The sequence below is a fragment of the Heloderma suspectum genome, chromosome 2 (assembly GCF_057233095.1).
Source record: "Heloderma suspectum isolate Gila_16-S chromosome 2, 16-S_ref, whole genome shotgun sequence".
Lineage (NCBI taxonomy): Eukaryota > Metazoa > Chordata > Lepidosauria > Squamata > Helodermatidae > Heloderma > Heloderma suspectum.
In genome coordinates, this window is record NC_139459.1 from 276425456 (window position 1) to 276447748 (window position 22293).

The window sequence follows — 22293 nt, forward strand, 5'->3', positions numbered from 1 at the left end:
AGGAGAGGCATTTTAGCCTTTTAGAATTGGGGTGGGTGGGGGGAACCATGCAAACACTGGGAAACTCCCAAAGGGTTTGGTGGCTGCGGGAAAGGGGCCAGGGTCAAAGGAAGGGGGCACGGCCATCTGGGGAACCCTGAAGGGTTGGATTTGGCCCTTGGGCGGGCCAGATTTGGCCTTCAGGACTGAGGTTCTTCACCCCTGCTTTAGATAATTCAGGATGTTGAAAGACTGGAGACAAGCCTGCACAGGCAGTGCAGTACTGTCCTACTTACTCTGAGTAGGGCTATCTGTGCCTCCTACCTGTGGGGGCCCAGCAGAGCTACCCCCGCCATTGACTGGTGCCTCCTCTTTTATGTCTTTTTTGCAGAGACCCTGAAAATCATAATTGTTGACGTGAATGACAACCCACCGATGTTCCTTCCTATCACTGACACCTTTGGTGAGAGCCACGGGCGCAAGAGAGTCACAGTCATCATGATGTGCCATCACTGCCCTCTAATGGATAGGTGGTGGTGGTGGTGGTGGTGTGTGAGACAGCTTCAGGGATTGTATGCTAGCTCTGCCCTGTTCTGATAGAAATCCTCCTTTGGCTCCATGGCAGGGGTCTGCCCTTTGGGGCCGAGTCAATCAGATGTCCCCACAGTGCATCTTTCATGAAGCGTAACTCATGGCAGCTCTCAGCAAGCTCCTTCATCAAAAGGATGTCCTCCCCTCAGTGAGTGATTAGGATCAGATCTTGCCTTTTCCATAGCCAACACTTAGCGGAGGAGGAGTCCACTTTCTATCTAACGCTCTTTACCCAGGGCAAATAAATGCCCAACTGCAGAGCCAGTCATTTGTGGGGTCTGGCCTGGGAACAGAGGGCAACTGCCTCCTTACAATTTGCAATTGGAAGTGGGGCCTCGAGGGGAACATTTCTCGTCATGCCCTGCTCTTTGGCCCGTGTGAGCTGACCTCTGTCTGGTGTTTTGTTTTTGTTTTTTTGCAGTGATAATCCCAGAGATCTCTCCAGTAGACCTGCAGGTGGCTGTGGTCAGGGTAAGAGGGTGGTCTGTGTGTGTGTGTGTGTGTGTGTGTGTGTGTGTGTATTAGTTTGGGTACGCCACTCCTGCCTGCGTGGGGAACTGCCTGGCTCTCACAAGCTCTACGACAGGAGGAAGTTATATTTCAAAGAAGCACCAACATCAGGGTTTTCCTCCTTTTTCCAGGCTACGGATGCTGATTCGGGTGTGAACAGCGTGATCACCTTTGTCATCTCCAGGGTAGTTTTTATCGAAGACAACGGACAAGAGCAGAGCTCTAGCAATCTTTTCAAAGTGGTGACAACAGTAGACAAGGACTTCTACGTGGGAAGCATCCAGTAATTGATGGCATTTTATTGTTTGGCAGCATCATGGAGACCACCTTGGCAGAACACAGGCTTCTAAAAATGTGTGTGGGCATAAGGCATGGAAGAGGTGTGGGGCGTGTGGGACAGCCCTGCCTCCTTCTTCTCTACCCCTGGTCTTCCCACCTTGAGCAGAAAGATCTCAGTGCGGAATCTGCCGTTTTCAGCTGTGTGTTCTCAAAATCCCCTCAAAATCCTTCCCTGAGCAGGAAGATCAGGGTGGGACACTGGGGACAGGGCTGGCACACATGCGTCCCCATAGTTTATGCCCATACACACGTGGATCCTAGGGGTCATCAGTTGCACAGGAAGAAAGAGGACATTGGTTTCCAGCCCAAACACAGGTAGCAAAATGGGATAGATCAGGGGTGTTGAACCTCTTTCAGCCCTGAGATTGAATTCCATTTCAGAGAAGCTCCTGGGATGGATGGGGCTGAAAGCAAAAGGGGTGTGGCCAAAGGCAAAAGGGCAAGGCTAAAATACCTCTGATGCTAATGCCTGTGTCCCCACAGAGTTGCAAGCAACCTTAACAGTGTACTGAAGGGGCGATACAAGGTGACAGTGGAAGCCAAAGACCACGGGACACCTCCACTAAGTTCTCTGGAATCACTGGATGTAAGGCTGCTTTTTTGTCTAGCCAGTGTCCTTCCACAATGCAGACATCCAACATCGGAGAACTGTCATCTCTCTCTCTCATTCTCCAGATCTTCACCGTGGACCAGAGCAACCGGGTCAAGCTGTATTTTACTACCTCGTTGAGTGACGTGCAATCTCAGTCCAGTGAAATCAAAACGTATGGCATGCTTTTCCTCTCAGTGGGCTGGTCCAGGGCAGGGAGAAAAAGACTTTGACGCAGGGCAAGCGGCAAAGTGTACGGAGAGGTCGTACGGCAGGTGGGGTTGACTGAGGCATTGGAGGATGCTTTCGTGCATCTTGCCCGTAGAATATGGAATTTGATCCAGATGTTGGCTTCTCGAGAAACAGCTTTCATTTTGGGGTTAAAGATGAAACAAAACACTATCCTCACTGTTTTGGGGGAAGTGTTACAACATACAAGAAAGTACCTGCCAAATGCAGACAAGCCAGAGGAGCAAGGCTCTCGTTCCAGTCACTAATCATTACAGAGAGGGATTTGTGTCAGTGCCATGCACAGCCATTTCACAAAGAACGATAGTCCAGCCTTCCCTCACCTGGTGTCCTCCAGATGTGTTAGACTACAACTCCATTCTCCCCAGCCAGTGTGGCCAATGGGAGTTGTAGCCTAACGCATCTGGAGGGCACCAGGTAGGAGAAGGCGGGTCTATAATCCCTTTCTCCCTTGATAAACTGTTCAGGATCCTGTGAAAATTCCAAGACTGCAATGAGAATCCATGAGGTTAATGTGGGTTTCCTTGCATAATGATTTCCAATTTGCTTCCAAGCTGCAGGGCTTGCGCTGTATCCTGTGCTCACTTCACATCTTTCTACATTGCGCTGAAACTCCTCCGGGATCATGTACAATGTTGGCACAGTTGTAAATGGCACTGACACTCTTATACTTTCCTTCTTTTACATTTCTATACTGTCCAATAGCTGAAGCTCTTTGCGTGCTTGGAGTAGACTCATTGAAGTCAATGGGATTTAAGTGAGCACATCCCATTGATTTAAATGGGTCTACTGTAAGTATGACTAAGTCTGGATACAACCCATTGTGTTTCAAAAGAAACGGTTTGCCTCACTTCCAGTCTTCCTGATGATAATATAGCCTTGGTTGCTCTGATATTGATATTGATATAGATATATAATTTATTATTAACATTTATATATTGCCTTATCTGCTAAAAAAAGCTTCAAGATGATATACAGCAATTTAAAACAATAAAACCTACCAACAATAAAAGCAAGAACATTAAAACAGTAAAATATTAAAGACTACCAATTTTAAAAGGCTGAATTGAAAAGATGCTCTTACACTCTGGGTTCATATTTTCATGAAGGAAATCCACTGCACAGGAAACTGGGGATGAACACCCACACACGAAGTTGAGCCTGTTTGGAATATTGCTATGTGCCTCTTCCCCACATCCACATGCAAAATGGCTCTTCGGACCATCTTATTGTGCAAATCAGTGCAAAACACACTGATTTTAAAGTAAAAGTGGAAACAAAGCTGTGTGTGTGTGTGTGTGTGTGTGTGTGTGTGGTGGGGAGGGATTACGCACATGTTCTCAGTAAACTTCAAAAAGCTATGGAGATGCCATTTAGCCTTGAGGAAGTCATTTTCAAAACCATGACTTTTGGTTTATATATCCAGCAAGCTGGATATATGCCAGCGTAAATTGTTTCTGCGGCAGCTGTATATGATACAGGTAACTGAGGTGTTAAAACATTTGACTGGATTAGTACAATAGGCGTTTTATGCATTCAGAGTCCAGGGAGCTGTTCCCACGGGCAATTTTCAGCCAATTGGTAGCATTTGGAGGTCCTTTGGGGCACATGACATCGTAGCCATCCTGTAGCCATCCCAAAGATTTTAGCAGGAAAAGTCATTTTTTTCCAGACTACTTTAAGTCTAATTCTTTTCCTTAAGTCGGGTTCTCCGTGCTTTTGTGGTGTACCCCAACTCTCCACATTTACCGTGGGTTGTTAGTCCTGCCCAGGGATGTGTCTTTCACCATGACCCTGGTCAAGGGGTGTTTCCCATCCCTTCCCAGCAGAAACCTATGTGTGTTTACTCAGAAGTAGGTCCCATTGTGGTCAATCAGGCTTATTCCCTAAATTCACATTCCCGAAGTTACGTGGGATTCCCATCAATCGAAATAGTGCATTTAGGAGGCTTAAAGCACTAGCCAGAGCCACAGTAAACCATTCAAGCATTTAGAGGGTTAAAGGCTGACTGGAGCAACTCTCCTAAAGGCTGCCTCACTTCTCAGTGAAATTGCTATGTCCATGCTGTGTTTCTTTGACGTTTTGTTTAGGAAGCTTCAGGGGGAAGGAGAAAGGCGGATGGGATGGGGTGGGATTAGAAAGGGCTGGTTGGAAGCAATAATAGTAGCAGAGGGGAGCCTGGACCTGGGAGGGACAAGCCTCTCTCATTGGCCGAACAGGGGCTGAGCAGGCAATAAAGGGAGAGTTTGACCTTTCTTTAAAAACACTAGACTCCACAGAGTATAATGTAGGAATGATTGGCGGAGTTCTTGTCAATTTCACCTGTAAGGCTGCAACCCTGTCCCTGTTTGCCTGGGAGTAAGGCCCATTTGACTCAAATGGACTTACATGGGAGCTTCAGGGAGAAGGAGAAAGGAGGGTAGGAAGTGCTGGGAAGCAATAATATAGTAGTAGCAGAGGAGAGCCTAGATGGAGGGGGAGGGGACAACCCTCTCTCATTGGTTAAGTAGCCCCTGCTAGTCTGATGATACTCAGTTTCACTCCCTGCCCCCACCCAGAAGTATGTTCCTGTCAAGTGGATTGTAAAAGTACGGTGCACTTGCCTTTTCTTGGTTCGTGTGTCCCTGCCGGATCAAAGCCAATTCCGTGAAAAATCCGGGTAATCCTCCATTCGCTTCTCCTTCCGTTGTTGTGAAGAACCCCTCTGCCCCGCCCCAAGAAGGCTCAGAACAAACTTTTTCTTATTGTTCCCTGGGAATGTGGATTTAGTTTTTTTCTAAATGTTAGATGCTAAAGATGGCTGCCCCCATGATGAATAGTTATGTGTGCTCTGCTCTACTAGTCCCAATGCCACCAGTTTTTCAGATGGTTCACCAATGACATTAGTGTCTCATGTCTGAGGATGCAGAGCCCGTCCGATGCTAGAGGGAAGCTCAGCATGTAGTGAAGTGCTAGATAGCAGTGCTGTTTTGTGATGCTCTCAGTAACCTCTAGTGAGATGAGACCATAATGTCTGGATCTAGTGGGTTATTTAGCCTAGAATCTGGTGTTCATTTGTTTCCTCTTCCTGTTTTGTGTGCAGGGCTCTGAGTGCAGCAACCCAAACAACTGTCTACGTAGCAACAATCACAACTGAGGAATCAGCTTCCAAATCTAACAGGTGACTGGGACAGAGGGAGGCGACTGGAAATGGGAAGTGGGTGAGGTTCAGGAGACCGGACAGCCTGAGGAGCAGGAATGAAGGAGGAAGAAAAATGATGGGTGTGGCAAATTGTTTATGGTGCCTGTTGTTGCTGCAGCTAGTGTGGTATTATAGTGCTGGGAGGTAGTATGCTTAAAGTCTTGTAGATCAAATGGAGAACGACAAATAAAATTTTATTGTTTTATTTATTTATAAATGTTATGCGTTGCGTTTCAGCCTAAACAGGGCCCCCAAGGAGATTTACAATTAAAACGTAAACCAATTTGAAAACTTTAAAACCAATTTGAAAACTTTAAAACCAATTTGAAAACTTTAAAACCAATTTTAATACTTTAAAACTAATTTGAAAACTTTAAAACCAATTCGAAAACTTTAAAAAAAGTTTTAAATTTTAAGTTTTCAAATTGGTTTTAAATTGGTTTCAAATTCCCCAGCCAGGCTGGGGAATGCTGGGAGTTGTAGGGCTTTCTTCTGTCTAAACAAGCATAAGATTGTGCCCTTAAAATACTAAAAAGCCATGTGAAACAAAAAAAAGCTGTAACAGCCCACCTAAAACTGAGTAAAGAAGGGTCCAGTCTAACTTCCTTTGGGAGAGTTTCCATGGGAGAGGTACTCTGTCCTGTGTTCCTGTCAGCCTAACCTTGATTGACAGAATTCACCTTGGTTTTCAGACGGTCTATGGGCAATTAAACAGGCTGGACGATGGCTAGAATGCACGTGGCATAGGTCTCGGAGCAAGTATGATCGAAGATTAGCAAAGACTCTTCATTGTGCCTATTATGCGGCAGTGAGGATGGCAAAAAGATTTTATTACATCTTTACTATTTCATCCTCGAAATGTTGGCCAGCAGAGTGGTGAAGAGCCTGTTGGGATCTGGCTCCAGCTCAGAGAAACTGGGATTGGAACCCTCGGTCATTTGCTCTAATAAATTTGCTAGGCACTTTGAGGAGAAAGTCTCTCGTACTGTCTCAGAACTTGATGCCACGGTTATCCCAGAGTCTGGGGAGGTGTCCAGTGTTCCACCTGGTTGTGTTTCCTGGGATCAGTTCCAGTCGTTGCAGCCTCATGATGTGGACAAGATGCTTGAATCAATCCGTCCCACCACATGTGAGCTTGACCCTTGCCCATCTTGGCTAATACGATCTAGCAGGCGTGGATTGATTGGGTGGGTCCAGGGGGTGGTAGATGCCTCACTCTGTCAGGGGGTGCTGTCTGCCACCTTGAAAGAGGCTGTAGTGCGCCCTCTCCTGAAGAGGGCCTCCCTGGACCCAGAGGTATGTGAGAAATACCACCCCATTGCTAATATCTAGGGATGGGCAGGTTCCCTACCTGTCGTTCCGCAGGGGAATCCACCCGCTGGGGGAGGCGATCCGTCCCTCCCCCTGGAATCCGTTCAGGCCAGCTCCGCTCTGCGTCGATCCTGCGGAGCCGACTGCCAGCTCCGCGTCACTGGCAAATTTCGTTGATACGGGCGGCTGGCAGCCATTGCCGTGCCGTATCTCTGTATAAGTAAGTCTCCGGACGCAAGTGGCATAGTGGGTGCCATTTGCAGCCGTAAAGCTGGTAGATTAGCCTAAATGCAGCCATTTACGGCTGCATTTAGGTTAATCTACCAGCTTTACAGTCGCAAATGGTGCCCATGCCCACTACGCCATTTGTGTCCGGAGACTTACTTATACAGAGATACAGCACGGCAATGGCTGCTGGCTGTATCGACTTTCGCCAGTGATGCAGAGCAGGCAGCTGGCTCCGCAGGATTGACGTCGAGAGGGATCTGACCTGGATGGATTCTGCGGGGAGGCGGAGATGAGTGCTCCATTCTGCCACAGACTCTGGGGGGCCGGATTCTTTAGAATCCAGCCTCATTGGAGTCCGTGGTGGAATTCTCCGCCATCCCTACTAATATCCCCTTTTTCATCAAGGTGCTTAAGCACGTGGTGGCTGGGCAGCTTCCGATACTCTTGGAGGAAACTGATGATCTGAACTCATTTCAGCCTGGTTTCAGGCCAGGGCACAGCACTGAAACGGCCTTGGTTGCTCTGACTGATGACCTACTCTGGGTGAAAGACAGGGGGAGTGCTACCTTGTTGATCTTCCTGGATCTCTCAGCGGCTTTTGACACCATTGATCATGGTATCTCACTGGATCTGCTCTGCAAGATGGGAGCTGGGGGCACTGTGCTACAGTGGTTGCGCTCCTACCTGCAGGGCTGACTCCAGAGAGTGGTATTAGGGGATTCCTGTTCTATCCCAAGGCTATTAAGCTGTGGGGTGCCAGAGGGTTCTATTCTATCCCCCATGCTGTTCAACACCTATATGAAGCCGTTGGGTGAGGTCATTAGGAGCTTTGGGGTGCGGTGTCACCAGTACGCTGATGATTCTCAGCTCTATTTCTCCTTGTTGTTGGAGTCAGCTGAGGCGGTAAAGGTGCTGGATCAGTGCCTAGAGGCTATAATGGGCTGGATGAGGGCCAATAAACTGAAGCTAAATCCTGACAAGATGGAAGCTCTATGGATTGGTGGTTCCCAAGTCCAGGAATTGGCTAAGCGACCTGTCCTGGATGGGGCTGCACTTCCCCTGAAGGAGCAGGTGCGTAGCTTGGGAGTACTCCCAGAACCATTCCTGTCACTGGAGCCCCAGGTGGACTCCGTGACACAGAGTACTTGGGCCCAGCTTTGGCTGATCTGCCAGCTACAGTCTTTCCTGGACAGCGATAACCTAGCCACAGTAGTACCTGCGCTGGTTACTTCCCGATTAGACTACTGCAATGCACTTTACATAGTGCTGCCCTTGAAGATGACTCAGAAGTTGCAGATAGTGCAAAATGCAGCAGTTAGACTGTTGACTGAAACATCTTGCAAAGATCATATAATACTAGTTTTAAAAGAATTGCACTGGCTGCCAACACACTTCTGGTTGGAATTCAAGGTTCTGGTAATGACATTTAAAGCCCTAAGCAGTTTGGGACTTCGATATTTGAGGGAATCCCTCTCCCTATATATGCCTGCCCGAGGACTGAGATGTGTTGGAGGGGCCCTCCTCTGCATCCCACCAGTGCGAGACATACACTATGTTGGGACATGGGAGAGGGCCTTCTCTGCTGTGACACCCTTGTTGTGGAATGCCTTCCCGTTGGAGTCCTGATTGGTGTGTACATTGGTTTCATTTTGGCACCAAGTTAAAACATGGCTTTTTACCATTGTCTTTGAGGGCTAAATGCATTCCCTAAAGTTGCACACAGTTTTAACTGTTTTATTGTTTTAAGATTTAAATTGGTATTAGCTTGTTTAATGGTTTAATATGTTTTAGCTGTTTATTTATTCTTTTATACTGTTTAAATTGATTTTATCTGTATGCCTCCCTGAGATCTTAATGATATATGGCGGGATACAAATGTTTTAAATACATACATACATACATACATACATACAAAATAAATAAATAAATAAATAAATAAATAAATAACCTCTCTTGGTGGGGGTGCATGCAGCAAGACATCTGAAGAGGATGATCTCAAACTATGGGCAGGTTCATATGGGAGGAGGTGGTCTTTCAGATATCCTGGTCCCAAGCCACATAAGGCTTTATAGGTAAAGGCCAACAGCTTGAATTGTGCCCGGAAACAGGTTGGCATCCAGTGCAGTTGATACAAGACCAGGGTAATATGGTCAAGAAAGCATGTGCCAGAAAGCAATCTGGGCACTGCACTTGAGGAGACGTGCTTTTTGAGGATCCAAGCATGGAGTTGGCATCTATATGCTGTTTTCAGGTATTCATGGTGTGGCAGATGATGTTGTTGGATCCATAATGCTGACTCATCAGGATTCAGCTGTGTTTGTGGAGGAAAGTGGCCAGTTGGGTTGCCAAACCCTTCCCTGGAGGGCTGGATCTTTGATCAGAAAAGGTTCTAGGAAGGTGCATATGCCAATACTCCCAAACCCGCTTCCCCCTCAGCAAGCCCCTCTGACACATCATTATCTCCTGTCCTGTAGGGCTACGGGAAAGATATTGACAGTAATGGAGGCCTATTTCATCTACAGCAATGGCACAGCTCTAGGGGACAAACATGTACGCATGTAAGTGGCTGATAGCTCTGGGACTGCTGAGCAGGCAAAGGCTGGAGTTTTGGAAGAGGGAGGAAATAGGCAGCAGCAGATGGGGAAGGGAACAGAGCAGGGGAAGAGGGATCAGTCTGAGAGGGTGGCCCACACAGAGGTTTGTCTGGAAAGGTACCGAAAGCAGTGCTCAAATGAAGAGGGAGAAAACATGGGACCCTAAAGCCCAATCCCCTTACTCCCCCACCCCACAATTTTAGCCAAATCATGTAACCTTGTAAAAACAGCAGCTAAAGGGGCCATCCCAAAGAGTCAGATGGCCTGGCTCCCCTACTCCCCCCATGCCCCAGACTGTAATTTGGGCCCCGGGGAAAAATCCCAAGTGTATTAAACATGCTTGTGTGAACTCGCTTTCTTCCATCACCAAGGAGCCCGTGGAGAGCATGTCCTAATAGTCTCCAAATGGTTTTCTCTGTAGGCTCATCCAGAATAACCCAGAGGAACTCTCACGGTTGCTCAAACTTGGCCTGTCTGTCGTTGTGAGTACTCATTTCCTGCTAATACTCCAAATCCAAAGGAGCAGCTCTGGGGTCTATCTGAAATAAAGTGTGAGTGCATGGGAGGGAAGCAGCCCAAAGCTCACACAGGTGAAATCTATTAGCATGGGTACATCCGAGGCAAGGTATGTGCCCCAGGAAGGACAACCTTGCCCCAGGGGCAAGAGTAACAGCCAAAGGAGAGGCCATATGGCTGGGGCCAATGCTTGTGGGGAAACGGGCTTTCCAGAAGAATGGTGAGTTAGTTAGAGAATAACCTTGTGCTGAGCTGGGACCAGTGGGGCGAAGGCCTCTGTGCACCGAGGCTGCAGCCATGCCATCACCTAAGCATAATGCAGAAGCAGGCACTTGCTGAGGCAGTGGAGTGACACATCTCTGTATCCCAGGGCCCTGGGGTGGTGACAGTGCCCAACAAGGAGAAGGAGCTGCTCGGTACCATTGCAGGGCTGGCTGCGGCTGTGGTTATCATCACCATCATCATGATCCTGACCATAATCGGCATGAGGAGAAGGTACAGAACCTCCCCCCTCCCAAACCAACCCCAAACTTATTATAACCCCTGTAAGTGCTCTCCCCATTCCTGAATGAACTCATTGCACCCTTTCCAGTGCTGCTTCTGTCCATGTCTGTAAACGCCGTACCCGTGGTGTTGTATCACATAACTTGTGTCCCTCATGTGTCACCTGCTTTCTCCATTAAGAACTCCAGTCCACATGTTTCTTCCAGCTCTGTGACATTCTCATATAGGGATGTTGGAGGAATCTGGTTGTGGCATGGAGCTTGATAAGCCCCCCAGACTCCATTCTGTCTTCCACCAGCTGGCCCAACTCAGTGCACAATGGGTTGGGCCAGCTGGCAAAGTTTCCATCAATAATCCCCCCCGCCGTGTAATAATGCTTTTGTGCAAATTACAGCCACAAATAGTGCAAATGTGCATAATGTGTGCAAATCAGAGGCATAATGTGTGCAAATTATGTGAATTTGCACAAATTATGGCCAAAATTTGCACAAATGGCACCCATGGGACCCACGTTGGGGATCCAATTTGTAAAAATGGTGCCTGTGGGCACCACGTTGGAGAAATGGTGATTTTCAGAAAAACACAACTCAGTTCCTGGATTTCAGGAAAAAGCCCTTGACCTGGCTCACAAATGCAAGCTGAGCCAGGGCTCCAGGGAAATCCAGTGAGCCCCCAAAGGGCTGGATTTCCCCATGACGGCCATCCCTATTCTCATGGTATGAAGGTACTTTCCCTTGCCAGTTCCTCACCATTCTCCCTTTTGCCCATCTTTTTGTTTTCTTTTTGCAGCCATGGGAGGAAGCTGAATGCCCTCAAGGCCCTGAAGGTGGCTTCAACGTTCTCAGCAAGTGCTGTGCAGCAGGGACCAGCTATACCTGGGACCAACAAATACAATACAGAAGGGTACGCTTTTGGTTTGGGGGTACAGGAAAGGGAGATTTGCTTGGCTAGAGAGAGAGGGTGTCACTTGCATCAACTTGCAGAGGAACCAATCAGGAAGAAATGTAAGGGCCAGCCTGCTTGCCTGCCTGCCGATATCCACTTTGTTACTGACTTGCTTATAAAATCCCATCTGCTGAGCTGGTCCTGTGCTGAATTAAAAATGCGATGGAAGCAGGATGCACAGTGTCGCCAAACCAATCTGGAAAAGCACTGATATGACTGCACATGATGGGGACTGTGGAAACGACAGCAGGGCTCGGCATTTGAAAGGACATGGCCTCAGGCGCAAGGAGCTTCCAGAGTTTTAGCCAACCTCTGGGGAAGCATGATTGGATCTCTCTGAAGCTTCAAGCCTTGCTGTATGTGGAAGAGCAAAATTAATTCTGGTTGTCTTCTTGACTGAAGGCAATACACCTTGTCTAATGCCACAATGCTGCTGCTGCACTTTGAGCATCATGTTGGCTATTGCCATCAAGGATGCATTGGATGCGCATCTGTTGCACTTGTCGTGGCCTTGTGGTGCTTGGGTTGTCAGATGCTGCTTTGTGGCATTCTGCACCAGGCTATATGGTTGCATGGTACAGCCCAGCCATTCCCAACCTGGTGCCTTCCAGATGTGTTGGACTGCAACTCCCATGCTGGCTGGGAATGATGGGAGGCACAGTCCATCCCATTTGGAAGTCACCAGCATTGGGGAAGGCTGGCTTAGTCTAATGGGTTGAATTTGTAGCAACGAAGAGACTCACCAGTGGACTTTTCTTCCTTAGGGCCAACCCTGTGCTTGGTTACTTCTTGGACCCCTCCATGGACCTGGGCTTTGAGGACAACACCAGCTCTGAAGTGGCCAGGTACTACTATGTCTTCTGTCTTTCATCTCCCCTCCTGTGTAGAATCAGGTTGTGGTGAAGCGAATGTAATGGATTTGCTTTCCAAATGCCATTTTTCATACACAGAGAGAGGCGACTTCTCACCCACCCACTGTAATATTTAGAATTATGAACTTTGTCAGGCAGTGCCATCATGTTGTGAGTCTCCATGCGCCACTGCTCCTCGTTCCTGGCACCTCCTCACGGGGGCATGGAGACTCGCACCCCCGAATGACAAGTAGCTCCCGGGCCAGCCACACTGCTTTTTCTTTTACAGCCTGAACTCCCTAGATGAGAACATGGTCGATGATCCAGAGAGTGATCCTGCCTCTGCTGCACTAAAGGTGAGGAGACCTAAGCTTGTCCTGGCCAATGCACATTCCGGCCATTTGATAAGAATCACGCAATAGTGCCAATGGTATTTGATCTGCACCCACCACCCTTGGATAGACATACTTGTCTGCAACAGTTTCCTCACCCAGAGCCTGAAAATTCACAGGCAGGTGGGATGTCGGGCTTCCTGGAGGGAATTTGGCAGTGGAGGCTGGTGACTCCGATGTCAGTGGGGCAGTGAATCCACTTGGGTTTCAGTCAGAACCAGTCAGATCTCTAAAGCAGCTTTCCAAGATAGCAGAAGCACCTTCCTTGGATAACTCCTTTAAAGTTCTGACTGGTTCGGACTGAAACCCGGATTCACCACCCCATTGACATTGGAGTCACCAGCCTCCACTGATTTTTGGACTCTCATTTGGGTCATGGCTAAAATGGGTTCAGCACCTTGGATAGCTCCTTTGGAGTTCTGACTGAAACCCAGAGCGGATTTCCTGCCCCACTGACATCGGAGCCACCAGCCTTCCCTGGAATTTGGGTATCATTTGAAAACCACAAGATTCCATGCCATGCTGTAGAATAGGAGGAATCAGGAAAGGGATGTAGTTGGAAGTCACTGGTAGCTGCTGGCGCTATTAGCAGGAACTCATTAGGAAAAGCCACAATACATAGTGAGAGAGTCAGATCTCCAGTTGCATTACCTGTGGAAAAATCAAAGGGAATAACGGTGTGAGTGTGTGTGTGTGAGTGAGAGAGAGAGAGAGAATATAATATAGGTGTGTGTTGGTATATCAAGCCTACATTTATTTATTAATTTAACACCATTTTGAATCACTTATATTAAAGAAATTTCTAAGCGATGTACAAAAACAAGTCTCCTTGCAGAGGACAAGATTACCTTCCTGGGAATGCTTTTGTGCGTTTATGTGTGACCCTTGTCCGCTTCTATGAATAATAAGAGCATAGCGTTTTCTCTTGACTGAGGATGTAGCACACTTGTTGGCGACCCTTAGCACCCCCTATGTAGGAAATTAGGTAGGGGCTGAGGTTCCCAACTGCCCTGGAGGAAAGACATCCGCCCTAATTTGTATCACTGAATTAATTATTGGAAGTCTGATCCAGGAGTTGCAAATGGCTGGAAGTCTAGGGTGTGCATGTCTCCAAATGCCTGAGGCCTGGTCTACACATGGTCAGAATGAAAGGGCAAAGGAGGTGGTAGAAGTGACGTACACAATTTATCTCACAGCAAGTAGAAACTAGCACAGCAGGGAGCAGGCTGGGCCAGAACCTTGCCCCCTGCTGTCTAGAGGGTTGTTTTTTGGAGGGGAGGGTTTGGTGTAATTGTGTGTATGTGTGTGTGTTTTACTGTGGGTCATTGTTGTACGTGGGGCAGCAATAAAATACAGCACACACCCCTGCAGTCTGAAGTGGCATAGTCCACTCTACCACCTCCGGCTTCTGCCTCCTCACTGTGCCTGCATGTGTAGACCATGCCTGAGCAGAGTGTACGAGGAAAGAGGTCCTCTCTCTACTTTCCTGTCCCTCTTATCTGCCAAGGACTCCCCTTTTTCTTTTGGAGAGAGCCTCTTACCTGCCCTCAGCTCCCAGTGCCACGCAGTGCAGCCTGATAATCACCACACGGCCACATCCTGGATCAGGGTCACTGGTTGTGAAGCACAGGTAGCCTACTACTGGCGAACCAGCCACAGCCATGGCTGCACACTCATGTCTATCCCATGCTCTCACAAGGTGCCTGCTTAGACAACACCTTTGTCATCAGGCCTCACAGGGGTCCTTCCAATCCACTGCAAGGACCAGCAAGAGAGGCTCCTACAGCCCATCATGCACAGCACAGGGCCTCCAGGTTTTTGGACTACAGCTTCCAGAATCCCTGATCATTGACCATGTTGGCTGGGCTTTATGGGAGTTGTAGTCCAACATTCTGGAGGGCAGCAGGTTGCCTACCCCTGTTCTAACTGTACTCTCTCTCTCTCTCTCTCTCTCCACCCCCACCCCCACTCCCACCCCGCTCCCCCAGCTGGACAGAACAAATGCTCACAGCCAAGCCACAGAGGAACCCTTGAAAGCTGCCTTAGAAAGCCGTAACAAAGACAACCTGCAGCAGCAAGGATATCCCAAGACTACGACTTCACATGTCGAAAACACCTCCTTGAACACTACAGACCTGTGATTGCACCCGTGTTCTCCTGGCAGAGGGGGAAGCAACCACATACGAGCAGGACGGTATAACAACCTTGGCCCAGAGGCTTTGCATCAGCAATTGCAATGCATAATAATAAAATCACAGGGAATCCTTTTTTAATCTGTGGCTTGTGGTCGTCTGAGTTAACTCCGGGTCTGCAACCTAAATTGGAATGAGCCTGACCCAAACTAGAGTAAGAGATCATACTGAACATCCCATCCCATGCCACCACCAAATAGGGATGGGGGAGAAATGTTTGCAGTTTGTGTTTTAGTGCGAATTTGCCTAATTGTGCACTTCCGAACCACTACGTGAACTGAATCTCCCTTATCCTTTGAAATTCGCACTTCTCCAAATTTTGCAATGGAGTTCTCCAATTTAAAAAATGGGTTAAAAATGCATATATTGGGACAAATAACAGTTTTAAAAATGCATTATATTAGGGAAAATGGTTGTTAAAAATGTGTATATTAGAAAAAGTTACATACAAAAAAGATGTATTAGGACAAATGTGCACAATAACACTTATGAATTGTCATGGAGAAATTCTCAAAGTTCAAGATGAACCAAATTTAAGATTGGAAAATTGAGATTGAGAGAAACTGAAACTGATAGATTTTTCCATCCCCACAACCAAGGTGCCACCAAAAGGTCTGCTGCTTACCTTTTTACCCCAGACCTCATGCAGCACTGATGGCCAGGCAGTGCATTCAGTTTCCCACTGCACGCAATGCCAGTGATACAAGAGTGCCCCCGATTTGGCTTCATGTATCTTGGGCTCACCTTTTCTATTCCTAGGATAATAATCGGAGTTTGGGGGTTACTCTGCAAAGGGCTTGGATAAAGCCTATTGTGGGATTCCATGCTTTGGGTCTATATAGACTCAGTTGCTCCGGAGAAGATCCTCCATGGGTGCCAGTCAATGTGGAGCCATCATGGTGGCTACTAGCAGTGCCTGTGGCATGCAGTTGGGGCAAAGGACTGGCACATAGGGGGAAGAATTGCAGCCGGATCAAGGACCCACTTAAGGTAACATCTCTTCACTGTTGCAAGGAGGATGTGCTGTGCCACTGCAAAGAATCTTGTGACTCCATGTTGGATTATGATAAAGCACCTTAGCATTTGATTAGTGTTGGAAGGCAACGCTGTTAATGACGGCCAAATTGGAAAACGTCAACGTGTCAACAGATTCAGATGGGGCTGGGGGAGCATGTGCCTTTTACTCATCAGCCTGCGGTCTCCTACCTTGGTATATTCCTCTGATGTTTTTTGCTTGATGGGCATTGGAACTCTATTGCTTGGTTGTCACAGCACCTTGTTGTTTTACCCCCGCATCTTGTCATCAGTCCATTCTGTGGTACACTATGAATTTGCATACCACTTTGCGTGTTTGTGTGAAGGATGTGTATCTTCTAAATAAAGAATCAGTAAATGAGTTAGTGTTTTCCCCGCTGCCTAGAGTTTCAAGAAAATGTTGAAGCTGTTTATTCCATGAAGTACCAAGGTGTACAAGTGGAGATCCCTGAGCCTTTATCATTAACTAAGCAACCTGGTGCCCTCTCAATGTGCTGGACAACACCTTCCATCATTTCCAGCCAGCTTCAAGTTGGGAAAGGCTGATTTAACTGCCAGGATGTGAGCTAATAGTTCAGCTGGGCCAATAGACTTACATCCACGTTCTTAAAGGCACAGCAGTTTGTCAAGTAAACCTAAAGCTTGACTTCTGTATCACATTTGGCTTCTGTATCGTGTTAGGATGCACAGGGCCTGCCCTACCATTAAGCAGTGTGAATCAGCTGGTTTGGGGTGTTGTGAGAGGGCAGCAAATGGTTAGCCATTTGATGTGTTAATATATTTTTTCTGTGAGGAAGGGGAAGTGTTCATAGAATTTTCTGCCTCAGGTGCCAAAATAACATGACAGGCCCTGGGTAGTGTGCATCTTGACTTGGGATATGTGTTTGCACATGCACACCATTTTCTGCTCTTCCTCAGGCAGCAAAATATCTTTGGTCGGCCCAGACAACTAGACAACCACTTTTTAGAACCTCCAGTTGCATTCCCAGTCCTAGCATAAAGAGTTTGAGTAATAGTCAATGCATTCCACAACAGTTTTGACTCAAGAAATTACTTGCCACAAGAAGGTGTTCATTTGCCTTTCTCAGGAGACCATTTGGGGTATTAGTGTGGCTTAGGGCACCAGAAGCTACTCTCCATTCCATGACAGGTTCAAACTGGAGGTGCTTTGCAGTATCTTGTCACCTTCGAGTCACCTCAGCACTGATTGCATATGTGGGTTGGATGGGTTAATGGTAAATTAAATTTCATGATTGATGCACTCAGCCTGTGTCTAAGATGAATAAAGTGTGGCACAGCAGCTTTTCTTCAAATAGCTTGAGAGTCCAATCCTTACTTAGAGAGCAGCTTGCTCAGAAGTCCCACTGAGTTCAATGGAACTTACTCATAAGTGCGTATACTGTTTCCCACCTCCCAGCTGAGCAGAGCAGAGCAGAGCAAGCTGCTCCAGCTGGTCCAGGGACTACAGAAGCAAGCAAGCTCCCAGAGAGCGAGCGAACAGGGGGAGCAAACAGGAGTTGGCCAGGGGAGTTGCAGTGGTAGAAGAGACAAAGGAGACAAAGGAGACAGAGGCTAAAAGGTAAGTGGGCTGCAGGAAGCCCAGGGGGCTGCCCTTTATCCTTCTGAGTGGCTGTGAGCTCACCAGGTGCTTCTGAGCATAGCTTCCAAATCCTGGGAAGTACTAGTTCCCCTCTACTCAGCACTGGTTAGGCCTCATCTGGAGTACTGTGTCCAGTTCTGGGCACCACATTTTAAGAAGGATGCAGACAAAGTGGAGAGGGTTCAGAGGAGGGCAACAAAGATGATCAGGGGACTGGAAACAAAGCCCTATGAAGAGAGACTGAAAGAACTGGGCATGTTTAGCCTTGAGAAGAGAAGACTGAGGGGAGATATGAGAGCGCTCTTCAAGTACTTGAAAGGTTGTCACAGAGAGGAAGGCCAGGAACTCGATCATCCCAGAGTGCAGGACACAGAATAATGGGCTCAAGTTACAGGAAGCCAGATTCCGGCTGAACATCAGGAAAAACTTCCTGTTAGAGCAATACGACAATGGAACCAATTACCGGGGGAGGTGGTGGGCTCTCCCACACTGGAGGCATTCAAGATGAGGCTGGATAGCGATCTGTCAGGGATGCTCTGACCTGGATTCCTGCACTGAGCACAGGGTTGGACTCGATGGCCTTGTAGGCCCCTTCCAACCCTACTATTCTATGATTCTACTGTACTGTGTATACTATATATATATATACCAGCCTCCCCTAACCTTTTGCCCTCCAGATGTTTTGGACTACAGCTCCCAGCATTCCTGACCATTGGCCAAGCTGGTTAGGGCTTATGGGAATTGAAGTCCAAAACATCTATAGGGCACCAAGTTGGGGAAGGATGTTATATGCTGTGTGTATAGTATAGGATAGCAACTGGCAAGACAGACATCAGCTGAGAACCTTGAAGCCATTTCAGAATCAGGAAACCATCCCTGCCATCCATGTAAATGCCAAAGACAAGCAGGCAGGATGGGGCATGATCAGCTTTTAAACATCTCAAAGGCTGCCACAAAAAAGTGGGAGTACAAAATACTTCAGGCCCCTTGAAGTAAGGGCAAGGAACAAATGGGGTGATGTTCTAGCACAGCCTTCCCCAACCTGGTGCCATCCAGATCAGCTACAGCCAGGGCTGCCAATGGTTGGGGATGGGGGTAGCCCAAAACATCTGAAGGTCACCAGGTTGGGGAAGGCTGATCTAGCAGAGCTGATTTAGCTTTGATGTTACTCAGAACCGGGGAAGTATCCTTTGAAATAATACCTGATCCAAGCTGTGTACTTGTGGGTTCAAGAAAGGTATGGAATCTCCATCTTCGGAGATTAGTAGCCACAGCTTGTATGCATCGATTGGAAATGCTGGAGTGACCGGGAGCATCTGAGAAGTGCAGAGCTTTGGTGCTGGTAACCTGTGATTCTGTCCCACTTCCATAGTATTGAACTTGAATTTGAAGCAACCTTGCTCATGCAAGAGCTAGCAACCCCAGGCACGGCCAGAGCCACTGATCTCAGCCCTTTGTGGAACCTGCCAAGGTGTGGGTTTCATCCACTCATCCATGTGGCCTTGCAGCATGATTTTCCCAGCATCCTTGGCAGAGTGGGCCTATGATGCGCTGGCTCTAGCCCAAGCAACCTGCCCTCCTCTCCTCCCAAGCCCTTGACAAGCACAAAGAAAGCCCCTCCCGGGCAGCTTGGGATTTTTTTGGGAGAAAATTTTATTATCCAACAGCCAGGTTTACAAGTTTGTACCCTAAGGATATAAAGAAGGGGGAGAAGAAAACCCAAAGGCAAAAGTTACTGTTAACAACTCATCATTGCTTGGTACTAGAGATCCATATGGCACGTGAACACCATACTGAGAACAGCACACAAGGCAGGGCATAGGAATAGGAAGAGTCCTCGGCAGTTCTGTGGGTTTGCCTAATAAGTTGGGGGTGCGGGGGTGGGGCTGCAGCATTGGTCATATCCTCATCATCCTGCTGGAGATTTGGATTCAGCTGCCTGTGCCTCACGCTCTGACCTATCTCAGATGGGATGTCTCCCCCACCCCAACTCTTCTCTTACAGCTTTGCAGACAAGGCTTCTTGCAGCATCACTAACTCTGCTGATAAGAAGAAAACTGGTGCCAGAAACCCCACTGTTTGGATGCAGGCTTGTTAGCATGCTATCAGATCCACAAGGCACCTCTCTTGGCTCCATTTCTTGCGACTGGAAGGCTACTTGGGAGTACTGGGAACTGTAAGAACCCATGTATCCATCTGGTTGCAAGAATTTCCACTCCCCTTACACCCACCTTCCCCAACCTGGTTTCCTCCAGGTGGTCTGGACCTCAGCTCTCATCAACCCCAGCCATCAGGGCTAATGGTCGGGGATTCTGGGAGTTGTTGTCCAAGACATACAGAGGACACCCGGTTGGGGAAGGCTTCCCTACACACACACACACACACACCTACTTTCCCCCCAAGGGGATCTGTATTGGTTAACCTGTGGTGGGTTCCAGGACCAGACACATTAACAACGAGGTGTTCTGCAGGCAGAGCTTTGGCTAATTCCACCATGGTATCTGACCAGTCCTGTCCTGCTTTTGCAGTGGGGGCTGTGGGAGTGCCTTGCAGTGAACTTGGCAGCGACCCTTGCACTTGGTGTCAGCCACATGCCTCCACACAAGCTGTCAAAGAGCACAGATCCTGCCCGCTCTGAGCTGGTGGGGATGGAGGCTGTGCCGTACATCCTCAAGGAGAATGTTCGGAGACGGACCTTTCCTGCCGGGCAGTGGGCGCACCCATTCTCTGCTGTCTGTAGTGATACACAGAGGTCTCTGAAGGAGAGGTTCCTTGACAGAGGAGAAAGGTCCCCTCTCCCACACTCTGCACATGCTACTGCCAGCCTGTGCTGCCCATAACGCAATCCATCTCTAAGGCAAGCCATTCCCAGTCAAATGCGATGGCATTAGAAAAAGCCCTGCCGCCACCAATCCATCAGAACAAGTTAGCTGGCCAAGCTGCACTGCAAGAGCACTATGCAAAGCCTGCGTGCTGACTGGCTTGTGCAGGTCTGGGGGACAGAACTTCAACACCTCTGCCCCCCCCCCCAAAGAACTCTGTTTGTGCCAAGTGGTTGCTTCTGAATCCATGTGTGGCATCACTTCTGCTACCCACTACCAGCCACGTAACACTGCAAATCAAAGCAATGCTGTCTTGCTTTTCTTGCTTAGGATTACTTGCAGCTTCCCCCCCCATGTGGCACCCCCAGATGTTTCAGACTACAACTCCCATCACCCTTGACCACTGGCTGGGGCCAATGGGAGTTGTTGTCCAAAACATCTGGACAGGCACCATGTTGGGGAAGGCTGGGTTACCATATTGTAAGAGAGACAGGGTTCTTGTCCACCTAAGAGAGGAAGAGGGAGATCCTTCAGGTTTAGCTGCTCCCCTCACAGTCCTGCAGTGACAGTTGGTGATGCACCTGCTGAAACATGTTGGCCTTCAGAATTCTTGAAGGCACAGAACCTCTGCCCCCTTTTGGAGCAAAGCCCACATTTACTACATAAAGGAGTTCACTCTACTTTTAAGAGTAGGTCTGCCAAGGTTTTTTTTCTGGCCAGCCTCCACAATGGCAGATTCAGCGGGCAACCCTGTTCCCCCTCGCTTCTTTTACATGCTGGGAAAAGGTGAATGTGCCAAATTTCCTGCTTTTGTGCAACTGCTAAAGGCACAAGAGCCCAGCCAGAAAAAAATGTTGGCAACTATAATTTATAGCTGAGTGTGGAGAACTGTAAACACAAATTAACATTAAATCTCTTAGGAAAAATTAGGATGGTACTACAAACAGCAGAGGTATTCTCCAACTCTATCAAAGGGGGTCAGTTTTTGGCACTCTACATTTCTCAGTTGGAAGCACCTCTGAGATAATTGCAAAAGCAGCTACTTTGGAGGACAGAACTCATCTAAAAGAAGAACCTTTGTTTTCACCATATAACCATTCCCTCTTCTCCTTTAACTCACAGTAGCAACTAGTCTGTCACATCCAGTCCTTCACAGATTCCATTGTTTGGGGGGAAAGCCACAAAATCCCAAAGCATAAAATTGTGTGTGTGTGTGTGTGTGTGTGTGTGTGTGAGAGAGAGAGAGAGGGGGGGGGGTGTATGAAAGGGCAGAAAAAAGGAAATATCATTTTCAAGACAACTTTCAGAAAAGAAAACAAGAACCTGGTTCAGAGTAAACACAACAGAGTAGAGTTAGTTTTTTTAAAAAGCCCCCATATCCCAACACATATGAATAAAATATCCCAGCCCACCCAGACCCCTTGAAAAAACCAGGAAAATAAAAACTAGTCATGTTTCTGATGGCAACAGGCCTCTTTGCTGTCTGGGGGGAAAAAAAGCATAGACTGCAAAGAGGCAAAGATACACACGCTCACATGCACACAAGCCAGGGCACGCATCGAGCTGCGCTCTCACACACGAGATACAGATCCTTTCAAATGATTAGTTTCTCAGGCAAGTTGATTGTTCAGTGGCACCAGCACCTTGGCCTGTGATCCAAGATGCCCCCACTGGGACTCAGCAGAGCTCTTCGGCTGATCAGCCCATCACTGAGAATCCAGCATGAGCCTGAACTGTAAATTAAAAATCCAAGCTATGGATTTGGGGCTATAAAAGAGACACAGGCATTAGGCATGAACTGGCTTGCAGAGATGCAGACAAAGTGCAAGGGCGAGGATGCAATCCTTTGTATGTTTAGACAGAAA

General features: G+C 47.9%; 1 protein-coding gene across 1 annotated transcript in view; it reads left to right on the plus strand.

Annotated features, from left to right (window-relative positions):
• CDHR2 (cadherin related family member 2) overlaps positions 1 to 16368 on the plus strand; it is a 52087-nt gene extending 35719 nt beyond the window's left edge. Inside the window, exons 19-31 of the mRNA XM_084839338.1 lie at positions 371 to 442; positions 992 to 1041; positions 1212 to 1363; positions 1903 to 2005; positions 2095 to 2183; positions 5340 to 5417; positions 9452 to 9535; positions 9993 to 10053; positions 10458 to 10582; positions 11381 to 11494; positions 12301 to 12381; positions 12677 to 12743; positions 14768 to 16368. Of these exons, the coding sequence (XP_084695464.1) occupies positions 371 to 442; positions 992 to 1041; positions 1212 to 1363; positions 1903 to 2005; positions 2095 to 2183; positions 5340 to 5417; positions 9452 to 9535; positions 9993 to 10053; positions 10458 to 10582; positions 11381 to 11494; positions 12301 to 12381; positions 12677 to 12743; positions 14768 to 14920 (1229 nt within the window). The 3' untranslated portion in view covers positions 14921 to 16368. The remainder of the gene's footprint in view (positions 1 to 370; positions 443 to 991; positions 1042 to 1211; positions 1364 to 1902; positions 2006 to 2094; positions 2184 to 5339; positions 5418 to 9451; positions 9536 to 9992; positions 10054 to 10457; positions 10583 to 11380; positions 11495 to 12300; positions 12382 to 12676; positions 12744 to 14767) is intronic.
• The last annotated feature ends 5925 nt before the right edge of the window (positions 16369 to 22293 follow it).